Source organism: Sus scrofa, chromosome 7 (assembly GCF_000003025.6).
Source record: "Sus scrofa isolate TJ Tabasco breed Duroc chromosome 7, Sscrofa11.1, whole genome shotgun sequence".
NCBI classification, from domain to species: Eukaryota; Metazoa; Chordata; class Mammalia; order Artiodactyla; family Suidae; genus Sus; species Sus scrofa.
The window spans coordinates 96,626,675-96,639,618 of NC_010449.5; the positions used below are offsets into that span (position 1 = coordinate 96,626,675).

General features: G+C 42.4%; 1 protein-coding gene across 27 annotated transcripts in view; it reads right to left on the reverse strand.

Annotated features, from left to right (window-relative positions):
- NUMB (NUMB, endocytic adaptor protein) overlaps positions 1–12,944 on the reverse strand; it is a 174,421-nt gene that overhangs the window by 2,405 nt on the left and 159,072 nt on the right. For 9 of the 27 annotated variants that reach the window (XM_021099474.1, XM_021099471.1, XM_013978316.2 and 6 more), the window contains 4 exons: positions 8,623–8,827; positions 5,491–5,784; positions 3,824–3,973; positions 975–1,121 (listed from right to left, as the gene is read on the reverse strand). In XM_021099474.1, coding sequence (XP_020955133.1) covers positions 975–1,121; positions 3,824–3,973; positions 5,491–5,784; positions 8,623–8,827 — 796 coding nt within the window. The remainder of the gene's footprint in view (positions 1–974; positions 1,122–3,823; positions 3,974–5,490; positions 5,785–8,622; positions 8,828–12,944) is intronic. The other 18 variants (XM_021099487.1, XM_021099482.1, XM_013978319.2 and 15 more) reach the window with 3 other exon arrangements.

The following is a 12,944-nucleotide window of genomic DNA, read 5'->3' on the forward strand; positions in this document are numbered from 1 at the left end:
GCTCTGATAGGAGGAAAAGAAAATAACCAGTGACTTGGTGTTGTACTTTGTGGCCCCTGCCTGGCTTCCAGACACATGCTGTCTTTCTGGTGAACTGCCTTTTTTTTTTTTTTTTTTTTTTTGGTAATAAATGTTGATTATAGAAAAACTAGAAAGTACCAAAAAGCAAATATAAGGCTTTTTTGTAGGCCTGCCATTGCAGGAGGCAGGGTCCTGTCTTCCTATAGGTATGTCCGCAGATCCAAATCCAGGGACAGACACTCTTGAGGCAGGGCCTAGGAATCTGTATTTTATGAAAACTCTATGGGAGGTTCTGTAGTCCTAAAAACTGTCAATCTAGTCTCCTTAGTTCCTTCACCATCCCTTCTTTCTTCCCCCTACCTTTTTTTCTTTTCACGGCCGTACCTGTGGCACATGGAAGCTCCTGGTCTAGGGGTTGAATCTCGGCTGCCAGGCCACAACTTGCAGCAACACCAGATCCTTAGCCCACTGAGCGAGGCCAGGGATTGAACCCACATCCTCATGGACAGTATGTCAAGTTCTTAACCCACTGGGCCACAATGGGAACTCACATCTTTTTTGTCTTTTTAGGGCCGCAGATGAGGCATATGGAAGTTCCCAGGCTAGGGGTCGAATTGGAGCTGTAGCCGCTGGCCTACACCACAGCCACAGCAATGCAGGATCCAAGCTGCGTCTGTGACCTACACCACAGCTCACAGCAACGCCAGATCCTTAACCCACTGAGCGAGGCCGGAGATCGAACCCACATCCTCATGGATACTAGTTGGATTCGTTTCCACTGCGCCACGACGGGAACTCCCTCTCCTCTTTTCTTAATAGTTTATTTCCAAGAGGGCACACTCTTTTCCTAAAAGGACTCCTCCCTGATTTCCACTTAAGTAAATGGCTGATTTTTCGAACCAGGGTCACTTATCTGATCCCAGAATCCTCACCACCATCTGTGGCCACCTTACCCGAACATGTGGCTGCAATTCCCTTGTTAGCAGCATCAGGGGCATAGGCCCAAGGGTTGGTTTCACGCACAGGCATTGCTACGGGTGCTAGAGCAGTATGGGCTGGCTTAGCAGCAAGCACATGGAAGGCTGAGTCAGTGCCATTAGCTACAATGGGAGCAGACAACATCAATGGAGTTAATTCATGCAGGGTGTACAGGTGACCCTCGGGAGCTGGGTCAGTCAGGCCACTGTGCAAAACTGATGGAACAGATAAGACAGAAAAGTTTGTGTTGGGAGAACCATGCAATTTGGAATGGATACAGAAACCTTTTAGCAAAGAGGTAATAAGAGTTTATAATTAAAATGGCTGTGCTGATAAAATTTAATGACTTTTTAAGGAAAATATGTGTTCGGGAGAGAGGAAATGAAGACTAGAGAAACAATTTCAAATTAAGTTAAACAGAGTTGCTTTGTCTTACAAGTAGAAAAATCTATTCTACATATACCTTAGTCTTTGACACAAAGACACAGATCGAAGTATTTCTTCTTCCACTTTTCCAAAAGATCAAATTACGCCAATAATAACAATGGTGACAATCATTCCTCATTATGTGCCAGACACTATGCTAACAGTGCTTTAGTGTGCATCACCTAATTTAATTCTTTCAAAAACCCTATAAGGCTGGTATTATTCCCATATTACAGACGAGAAATTAAACTTGGTATGTTTTCATTTGCTTCACAGTTTTATAATTTGTTACAGGATTATCTCTTTTTAAAAAGACCTTTTCACCCTTGGTAATGTTTGCAGTATCTCAAGGCAGCTACTATTCTTTCCTCTCTTCCTTTACTAAATCTGCTAACCCTTGCTCCTTTACTCCAGACTTCGATTCCATCTGCTTCTACTCCTTACCCCAGCTCTTGAGATTTAGTATGCGGCAGACAAGTAGAGCCCTTCCCCTGCCCTACATCATACTCATCCCCTCTTTAGGATTCGGTAACTATGCTTCTGGCATTGGTACTGTTACCTAGGGCTCGTCTAAAAGACTCGCTCACCCACAGACTGAGAATCCCCTAAAGGCAGGGAGAGGACAATCCTCAGTTTTGTACACCCATTTCCCTGCCCTGTAAACAAGGAGAGTCGGTAGAATATAACAGGAACTATATCCAGAAAGACCTGCGTTTAAGTCCTCTGTGATCTGGGCTCCTTCACCTCTCTGAGCTCCTTTTCCTTATCTGTGATGCTTACCTCAAAAGGCTGTTTGAGAATTAGATGAGATGAGAAAATGTATGAGTCCTTACCATGATGCCTGTGGTGCTAAGTGTCCAATAAATTGTGCCTATCGTTATTAGTACAAACCTTTGTTGGATGAAATGAAAAGCCACTTGTACACATGGCTATTAGAGTTGTTTATTTTTATTTTATTTTATTTTATTTATTTTTGTTTTTTTTTGTCTTTTTGCCATTTCTTGGGCCGCTCCAGCAGCATATGGAGGTTCCCAGGCTAGGGGTCGAATCGGAGCTGTAGCCACCGGCCTACGCCACAGCTCACAGCAACGCTGGATCCTTAACTCACTGAGCGAGGCCAGGGATCGAACCTGCAACCTCATGGATCTCAGTCGGATTCGTTAACCACTGAGCCACGAAGGGAACTCCTGTTTATTTGTTTTAAAGAGATTTCCTCTTAGAGAAAAAGGATGTTCCAATTTCCTCCAATAGGAGCAGGGTACTGTCTCCAAAGCAAAACTTTTTCTGAGTTCTCTCCCCAAAGAAATGAAGAAACAGCAATTATAGAAGCTGAAATTCTAAAAGTCTGTAATTTAAGACATGTAGACTCTTTGCTGATCTTTGAGTCAATACCAACTATTAATTCATTATCTCTAAAAACAACTTTTAGTATATCTTCAATGCCATAAAGGCTAATTTTAGGATACTTGTTATAGAGGATGAAATGAACTAAGTCAAAAGAAGTACCTTTTTCTTTTTTTTTGTCTTTTTGCTATTTCTTGGGCTGCTCCCGCGGCACATGGAGATTCCCAGGCTAGGGGTCTAATCGGAGCCATAGCCACCAGCCTACACCAGAGCCACAGCAACGCGGGATCCGAGCCGCGTCTGCAACCTACACCACAGCTCAAGGCAACGCCAGATCCTTAACCCACTGAGCAAGGGCAGGGACCGAACCCGCAACCTCATGGTTCCTAGTCGGATTTGTTAACCACTGCGCCACGACAGGACTCCGAGAAGTACCTTTTTCTTTACGGGCCTCTCAATCTTGGCAACACTGATACTTGTGGCAGACAGTCCTTTGCTGTGAGGCTGGCTACTGTGTACACTGATGGGACGCTGACTGGCATCCCTCGCCTCTAGCCCGGTGTCAGCAATAACCACCCCCACAAACTACAAAACTTAAAAAATGTCTCTAGACAATGAATGCTGAATTTTCCCTGGAGGCAAAAATCACCCTAGGTTGAGAACCATTATGCTAAAAAAAAAAAAAAAAAAAAGCATAAGGCTAGAACCAATTCTAATGACTGCTGTTTTTGGAAAACAGGCTGGATACTCTGCTTTTAACAGTTAAGTAGCAAATAAAGCCGTGGATTGGGACTGTGGAAGCTCCTGATAGAATGGGATGAAAGACAGCTAGGTACGTGCAAAATGACAACTGCAGACATCTCAGGAAATGGTAAGGGGAATAAAGCACGAAGACATTGTCAAGTAAGGAAATCAAGGATTCTAAGACAAATTCAGAGAAAGTGAGTCTGACCAGCTCTTGGGAAGCTCAGGATGCCAACTTACAGTTAGTGAGCAGTGTCATAAAAGTACCAGTTTCAAAGAGAACAGCTGAGCAGGCTAGGTGGGCACCAACCTTGAAAGGCAGGAGACTGTGGTGCCACCACTGTCACTGGTTTGGTCATTGGAGCGGATGAAAAAGGGTCCTCGGAGGGTGTGCTGAAGGCATTGGTGATCTGCGAGCACAAGGAGCTGATACTCTCCGCTTCCCCTTCTACCTCTGGCACTGCAAGACAAACAGAAGGTGGCTCCAGACAGGATAGCAATTGAACAATCCTAAAACAGAACAGGAGATGCAAGGTGGCATTTGACACCGCATCTTTTATTTGTGGAAGGAAAAGTCTCAACTGTCAAGAGGGGCTAAAAAAGCAGCTTCAAAAAATTTACTGACCACTGTTCACTGGCTTTTCACATGAGAAGGTATAAAATGATAACAATTCCTTACTAAGGTCTATCTTCCTCTCTTGCAAATCCCCGGATTTCTTTATTTCCTCTCCTGTGTGACTCTGTTGAGAACTTGCTGTACTCTTTTTGTGTCAAGATGTTCAGTTAGTGAGATTTTTCTGAAAGGTATCTGTAACCTGTTTGTCTTCTGACCAGGTCTCAAGGCTGTGGTCTGAGTTAAGCTCTGGAGCCCTTCAGAAACTCTTGTCAGAAAATGGGTTAAAGTCAGGGGCACCAGTGTGTGCTCAGTACTTTTCTCTGTAATCAACTATGACAATGTCATCACTCTCATTTTTTCTCCAAAGTACCAGGTATATGAGCTGTGACAACATGAAAAATGTCTATAACATGAGTTCCAACTGTGAAAAAAGAATAGTGGTTTTTGTTTCCCTTCTGCTCCAGAGTGAAACTAAAAATGAGGTACTTGAAGCAACTGGAGTTTCGTTTTTTACAGGGGTTGAGAGGTGGAAAGACTCAGTGGTCATCTAGTCCAACTATTCTTTAGGTCTAGTTTTATCCATCAAAGAACTTAACTCTCTGTACCTCTGTACCACCACCAGTGGGAGTGCTCTATTGAGGCAGAGCTTCCTCATATTCTGTTACAGCCCCGGCTCAACATGTCTCAGAGTGAAGTAAAATAGGTTCCAATAAAAGCACTGACCAGACCTGACACTTTAGCTCCGAATCTTATGATGAGGATAGAGCTACAGGGGCTGGCTCAGCTGTATAGAGGCCACACAAAGGCCCGTGTGGCAGTTGTGAAAGGTAATGACTCTCTGTGAGCAAGCCCACTGTCTCTGATGAACAACAGGTCTTAGATTTACACAGGAGATCGTTTAGAGTTTCTTCCCTGTGGAGCCAACCAGCCACAAGGACAATGAGAACGTATCCATTTCTTTTGGTACATCCTACGGTAATGCTATTTAACTGGATATGTTTCCAAAGTCTTTCAAATTAATTCCCTGCTGGGTCCCAAATGACAGAACAAGAATGGAAACTTAAGACCCTTGATGTCTGGAAACAGGTAGACTTTCATCAGGACAAGCCACAAACCTTGCAGCTCGGGCTAGGAATTCCCATCATGACCCTGATACCTATTTATTTACAAGAAATGTACGATTCACGCCTCTCCCCATGAACCTCAGTTTTCTCCCAAAGGGAAATGATACAAGATAGGTTCAACCATCAACCAGCCTCAGAAGGAGGGGTGGCTAGTTTGAGGGGATCAGGGTTTGCTGGAAGTGATGATAATGAATTCAGTGCCAGAGCACCCAGTGAGTTAGGCGGATGCTGCATTACCTGCATTTTTTATTGGGAAGTCAGTCTTCCTCTGCATAGTGGAAGGCAACTCATTGATGCGCAGGGATAGCTGGCGTTTAAAGGGTGACATCTTCTGGCTAAGAGCAGGAAATCCTCGGAAAGAGCCTTGGCGGGCAAGTTGTTCAATTGGTGCGTGCCGGCGTGGGATGGCGTGAGGGTTGTTCATCTCCAGAGAGGCAGTGGCATCCAAAGTGGGAGAGGTGGGGGAGGATGGGGATGGGGTAGTGTTGCCAGGGGCCACTGATGAACCAACAACTGTCTTATCTGTTTCAGCTCAAGAAAGTCAAGAGAAAGAGGACCTTAGCAATGTCTTCAAATAATTTGAGCTTATACTGCTGAGGAACTCAAAACCCCTCCCAGGTCCTTTTACACATTTCCTTCCCTATGTCTTTTAAAGGACAGGTTAGAAGCAGGGCTCAAATCTATTTTTCAGACAAAAAAAAGTTTAATAATCTACAACATGTGACATGGTACATCCACTAAGACATAAATATTAGATCTTCGATTCCCATGCAGTTATTTAACTTAAGACTCTGAACAAGATAAAAAAAAAAACAAAAACAAAAAAACAGCAAAAAACAAACAAACAAAAAAAACCCCAAAACAACTCAGTACCTATGAATTCCTAATGTGAGGTCCTTTAAAGAATAACTGTTCAGGAATTCCTGTCGTGGTTCAGTGGAGACGAATCTGACTAGCATCCATGAGGACACAGGTTCGATCCCTGGCCTCGCTCAGTGGGTTAAGGATTTGGCATTGCTGTGGCTATGGTGTAGGCTGGCAGCTACAGCTCTAATTCGACCCCTAGCCTGGGAACCTCCATATGCCATGGGTGTGGCCACCCTAAAAAGACAAAAAAAAAAAAAAAAAAAAAGAAAAAGAAAAAAAAAAGAATAATTGTTCACAGTTTTCAGTCTTTTTGTGTTTGGGGGACAGGTCGTTAGGAGTGGCAGAGTCAGAAAGGTCTAAACAAGCATAAGTTTGATATCAAAGAATGTCATAAAGCAGTCTTTAAATCATGGGCAAGATGCATTTGTGGCTCATTTGAATAAAAGTATACAGAAGTAAAATTTTATTTTTATTTTATTTTACTTATTTATTGTCTTTTTAGGACCACACCTAAGGCATATGGAAGTTCCCAGGATATGAGTTGAATCAGAGCTGCAGGTGCTGGCCTATGCCAGAGGCACAGCAACGCAGGATCTGAGCCACGTCTATGACCTACACCACAGCTCAAGGCAATGCCAGATCCTTAACCCACTGAGCAAGGCCAGGGATTGAACCTGCAACCTCTTGGTTCCTCACTGCGCCACAGTGGGAACTACCCTAAGTAAAATTTTAAAATGGAGCAAACTTAGATACAAGATTATTTCCACATGAGTACCAGCTGCGTCCCACTCTGACTGAGGTAAATCTCTGCTCTCCTCCCCTCATGATCCTCTCTGTAGATGCTAGGATGCAACCATTTTGGCAGTTGCTGTGTGTAGCAAAAAATACTATTTCGTGGCATTAAAGAACATGCTTCCAGTCTGAAAATCACTGAAACACATTAAATAAGAGCTATACATATTAAATTTTCTAATTAAAATAGCATGGTATTTTTTTCTTTGGTATCCTGGCCCAATATTTATAAGAGATGAAAAAAATCACAATCAATAATTTAATTTTGAATAAAAATTTGTATCCTCTTTTTTGGCTTAAAAATAAGAGCTATTTGGGTCAGTATTAGATTAACGTGTTATTTACTTATTTTCTTTCTTTCTTTTTACAGCTGTAGCTGCGGCACATGGAAGTTCTCGGGTGGAATTGGAGCAGCAGCTGCAGGCCTACACCATAGCCACAGCAACACAGGATCTGAGCTGCATTTTCAACCTATGTTGCAACTTGCAGCAAACACTGGATCCTTAACCCACTGAGCAGGGCCAGGGATTGAACCCATATCCTCATGGAAACTATGTTGGGTTTTTACACTGCTGAGCCACAACAGGAACTCCCAGATTAATGATATTCTCTAAAATGGCTGGTTTAGAATGAAAAGAATATAGTAAAAAAACAGCAAAATTAATGTATATTAAACTAACTGTTTGATTCCAAAACCTTCCTTATTGGCTTCAACCCTAGTTATACACAATAATGCAAAGCATTTTCCCTTAGGCCTATGACTTAGTCCTAAAATATGCCCACTCAACTTTAGAGAACAGAACCTCCGGGTAACCTGAATGCTTACACAGGCAGTTCTGCTATGCTGCCTTGTGTACCTGAAAAAACTCAACACTCTACAAAACCACAGATTAAAATTAATGGGGCTATGGAAAAAAGAGTTAGGGGCCAGCTTCTCAAAATCTGTGGACATTTCTCCCTAAAGCACTAAATTAACAGTAATAATCTAATAAGAAGAGTAGCACCGAGAAATCTCTGCCTGCATTTACACCTGGTAGCACTGTCAGTGGGTTCTCCGCAGCTTAAAACTGGGACTTGTACTTTTTCCTTCAAGATGTAGGTGTTTTGTTTTTGTTTTTGTTTTTTTTTTTTTTGGTCTTTTTGTCTTTTCTAGGGCTGCACTCGCGGCATATGGAGGTTCCCAGGCTAGGGGTCTAATTAAAGCTGTAGCTGCCAGCCTACACCACAGCCACAGCAATGCCAGATCTGAGCTGCATCTGCGACCTACACCACAGGTCACGGCAACACCGGATCCTTGACCCACTGAGCAAGGCCAGGGATCGAACCCGAAACATCATGGTTCCTAGTCAGATTCGTTAACCACTGAGCCATGACGGGAACTCCAAGATGTAGGTTCTTGATAGCATCTGCTCCTCACAGAGATCAGATGCATCAGAATTAAAAATCTGTTACAGGATGCATGTTTTCCCAATTTTACTTTTAAATGTCTTTGCAGCTTCTTCAACTGTACTCTCAGCTTCCCTGGGTAGTTTAACATAACGGAAGCCACTCTAAAGGAAAAGACTTTGTTTAGATTTTCAGCTTTGTCCTGAAGGTCTTCATTTGCTAAGAGTTCTCTTTGTGAAAAACCTTGCCCCGATAGCTTCCAAACATTAACCTGTTGGGGAAAACTGTTTAAATAAACACACATTGTAGCAGAACAGACTGTACCTTTTTTGGCATCTTGGATTTGTTTCATAATCTCCTCTCTTTCTGCTTGTTCGGTGGCTGTTGTGACACGGAAGGATCCTTCTCTTGTGAAAGTGGTCCGACTGGCATCAAAAGTAGCTGTCACTCCACATTCTTTCTCCCGCTTCTGCTTACGTTCTAAACAGGCTGCAAAAGCACAGCCTACTGCATGGCTCAGTCTTTCACCCTGTACATAACAGGTTTAAAAAAGTTTAGAATTATGGTGTCAACAATTACAAATTATCTTGGGTCACAGATAAGTCTGTTTTCACACTGGCAAAATGTTAGGAATTCCAGCTTAAAATTAGAGTTTAGTATGTTAATATGCCGAATTAAGCTTAAACGAATGATTATATTGGGAAATGCTTATGATCCTTTATGGTAGGAGGCACTGGGTAAAGCGACCCTCAAGAACCTGTGCTTTGTGAGCAGCCACCAACACTTCCTATCAGTCAGGTCCCTTTGTCACTCACGTTAGCTCTGGCCACCTCCTTAGAAGAGATTGTTAAGGTTTCAAGCCCTAAGTCTGGACACACAAACCTCTATTTGCTTTTTAGAGGAATAGTAAGAATATTTACCAAGCATTTCTAAAAAACCACTGCAAATCCAGGACAAATATCAGGGTTTAGATATACTGTCAACACGTCTAGGGACAAAAGGCGTAAACTTAAAACTTCAGATTAATAAATACAAATCTAGTGATGAGAAGGAATGAGATAAAGGAAAGTTTAGTTTTCTCAAGCCTCCCTTTCTGTGTGCTTCCCCTCTGGCCCATTTGGGCCCTCGGTGATTGCAAGCTCTCTCCCATACCTTCTACTTTTTTTCTTTGGCTGCACCCACGGCATGTGGAAGTTCCCAGGCCTGGGATCAAACCTTCGCCACAGCAGCGACAATGCCAGATCTTTAACCCACTAAACCACAAGGGAACTCCCTTTCCTATCTTCTTCTAGCATTCTCTAACCCCAATTCTAACTCCCAACCACACAGAGGCAAGAGTTAAAAGTAGAAAGTTATCCACACTTTCTATTTATAAAGGAATTATGCAGATACATCTCATTTGTTTCTGAGTGGAAAAAGTGGAGGGCTTATATAAACTAAATATTGTTTTAAAAATATATTGGATTGCCTAGAGTAAATTTAATAAACTTGGTGGCTTATTTTTACCAGGGTTACCTGTATTTTATTTTATTTTTATTTATTTATTTATTTTTTTGCTTTTTAGGGCCACACCCACGGCATATGGAGGTTCCCAGGCTACAGGTCCAACTGGAGCTATAGCTGCTGGCCTACACCACAGCCATAGCAATGCAGGGTCTGAGCTGCATTTGCGACCAACACCACAGCTCATGGCAACGCCAGATCCTTAACCCACTGAGTGAAGCCAGGGATCAAACCCGCAACCTGATGGTTCCTAGTCAGATTCGTTTCCACTGTGCCGCGATGGGAATTCCTATATTTTAAACTTTATCCCTAATTGTGAAATTTTAAAATTTAGAGATGATCTAGTAACTGTTGGCATCTTTAACAGTGAGAAGAGATTTGAGAACAGGGAGCCCTTTGTGGAGTTTTCAAAATCACATCAGGTAAGCAGCTGCCCCTACATATGTTTCTGAGTAAGTTTACTGGACTTCAAACGCCCATATAGAGACACTGTAAGAGGAGGTAAATGTCTTCAATGTTTTTTCCCAAGACTTCATTTGACTGTAAACTGTAAGGTCTTATATGACTGCTTATTTAAAGACTGACAGACTCAATCTTTATGAATTCATATGACTTTCTGTCTAACTTCTTCGTAGGATGATAAAAAGGTAGGCATTGAAATGTGAAACAGGAGAGAGTACTGGTAGTGAAAGAATTTTAGAACTTGTCTGCATTTGAACACAGCCCTATTACAAAGACACAACTATAGGCCAAATTAGCTTATTATTTCTCCTAGGCCTTAGGGAAGAAGTTCTTGGAAACAGATCCCTTGAGCTCCATCTCAAACCTACTGAATGAAAAACTCCGCAGGTGAAAAAAAAAAAAAAAAAAAAAAAAACTACAGGTGGGACCAAGCCATCTATTTTAACAAGTTCTTAAGGTGATTCTGAAACGGGAACCACTGGCCTAGGACAGTCAAAGAGCTTGAAGAACCATGATTTGCCAACAGAACTATATTATTTGCCAAAAAATATAGGGAAAATCTTGAACTCTTTGGATTCTGTGAGTGCACTGTTAGCAAAATACCCTGCTTTGTGGCTTAAGGTCTGATAGGAAGAAAGCGTTGTTTAGTTCTTTCAACTCATTCTCAAAGCACTTGTGTCAAAACCAAGGAGGAGCAGCTCTAACAATATCAGCCACTATTCTGGAGCAGTTCCCACAGGGAGGCACTATGTTAAGAGTGTTTATACTCATGACCAAATTCAGTCTTCACACCTATTATCTCCATCTTAGAGAAGTGGATACTAAGACCTAGAAAACGCTAAATAACCTGCCCCAAATCTCACAGTTAGTAAGAACCAGAACCAGGACTGGAACCTATATCTGATTCAGAGCCTGAGTTCCTAATGTTTGTTTATATACTGCTTTAAAAAACCCTTTTAGGAGTTCCCGTCCTGGTGCAGTGGAAATGAAAATCCGACTAGGAACCATGAGGTTGCAGGTTCGATCCCTGGCTTCGCTCAGTGGCTTAGGGAATCTAGCATTGCTGTGAGCTGTGGTGTAGGTCCCAGACTCTTCTCGGATTCTGCATTGCTGTGGCTCTGGTGTAGGCCAGCAGCTGTAGCTCCAATTAGACCCTTAGCCTGGGAACCCCCATATGCCGTGGGTGAGGCCCTAGAAAATACAAAAATACAAAAAAAAAAAAAAAAAACCAAACTAAAAAAACCTTTTGGTCAGCATTGAGTATGGCCACCACTTCCCTTCTAGGTTAAACCTTGGCAAGAGTTACTTAGTTGTAGCCTCCATGAATGCAGAATGGCTATACTGCCTTATTTTGTCTGGACTTTATTTAGTTATTTTTGTTTTTTTCCTAGGGCCTCTCCTGCGGCATATGGAGGTTCCCAGGCTAGGGGTCTAATTGGAGCTGTAGCTGCTGGCCTACACCAGAGCCACAGCAACGTGGGATCCGAGCCGAGTCTGCAACCTACACCACAGCTCATGGCAATACCAGATCCTTAACCCACTGAATGAAGCCAGGGATCAAACCCAAAACCTCCTGGTTCCTAGTCGGATTCGATAACCACTGAGCCACGACAGGAACTGTCTGGACTTTAAAAATTCAGAAATTAGGAGTTCCCATCATGGCGCCGTGGAAACAAATCCGACTAGGAACCATGAGGTTGCGGGTTCAATCCCTGCCCTTGCTCAGTGGGTTAGGATCTGGCGTTGTGTAAGCTGTGGTGCAGGTCGCAGATGCGGCTTGGACCCTGCATTGCTGTGGCTGTGGTATAGGCCGGCAGCTGTAGCTCTTATTGGACCCTTAGCCTGGGAATCTCCATATGCTGTGGGTGAAGCCCTAAAAAACAAATAAACAAAAGGCAAAAAAAAATTCAGAAATTACATTCTTAATGCTATAGCATAGTTAATTAAGATCATCATCTAAGAGACTTGTCTTTCATGTCAGAATTTTGGGTAATTCATATGAAGGATGATAGAATTGATTATTCTCTATTTTTAAATAAAACCAAAGATTTCTACTCCATAACAATTTCCAGCATAGTCCACTGTACTGTACTTTAGTATTTCTATTTTTTTTTATTTTTATTTTATTTATTTATTTATTTATTTATTTTTTTTGTCTTTTGTCTTTTTGTTGTTGTTGTTGTTGTTGCTATTTCTTGGGCTGCTCCCTCGGCATATGGAGGTTCCCAGGCTAGGGGTTGAATCGGAGCTGTAGCCACCGGCCTACGCCAGAGCCACAGCAACGCGGGATCCGAGCCGCATCTGCAACCTACACCACAGCTCACGGCAACGCCGGATCGTTAACCCACTGAGCAAGGGCAGGGACCGAACCTGCAACCTCATGGTTCCTAGTCGGATTCGTTAACCACTGCGCCACGACGGGAACTCCTAGTATTTCTATTTTTTAATTAATTGAAAATATACTCCGAATATTGCAGTAGAGTGTCTTTGCAAATGAATTTATAAGCAGCTTTCGAATGCCAGTATTTTCTATCCAGATGAATCAGCAAACAAATACACGTAAGATAGTTCTAATAATTAAAAGTTTCAAATTAAAAATTTTCTTTTTGTCTTTTTAGGGCCACACCAGAGGCATATGGAAATTCCCAGGCTAGGGGTCGAATTGGAGCTATAGCTGCCAG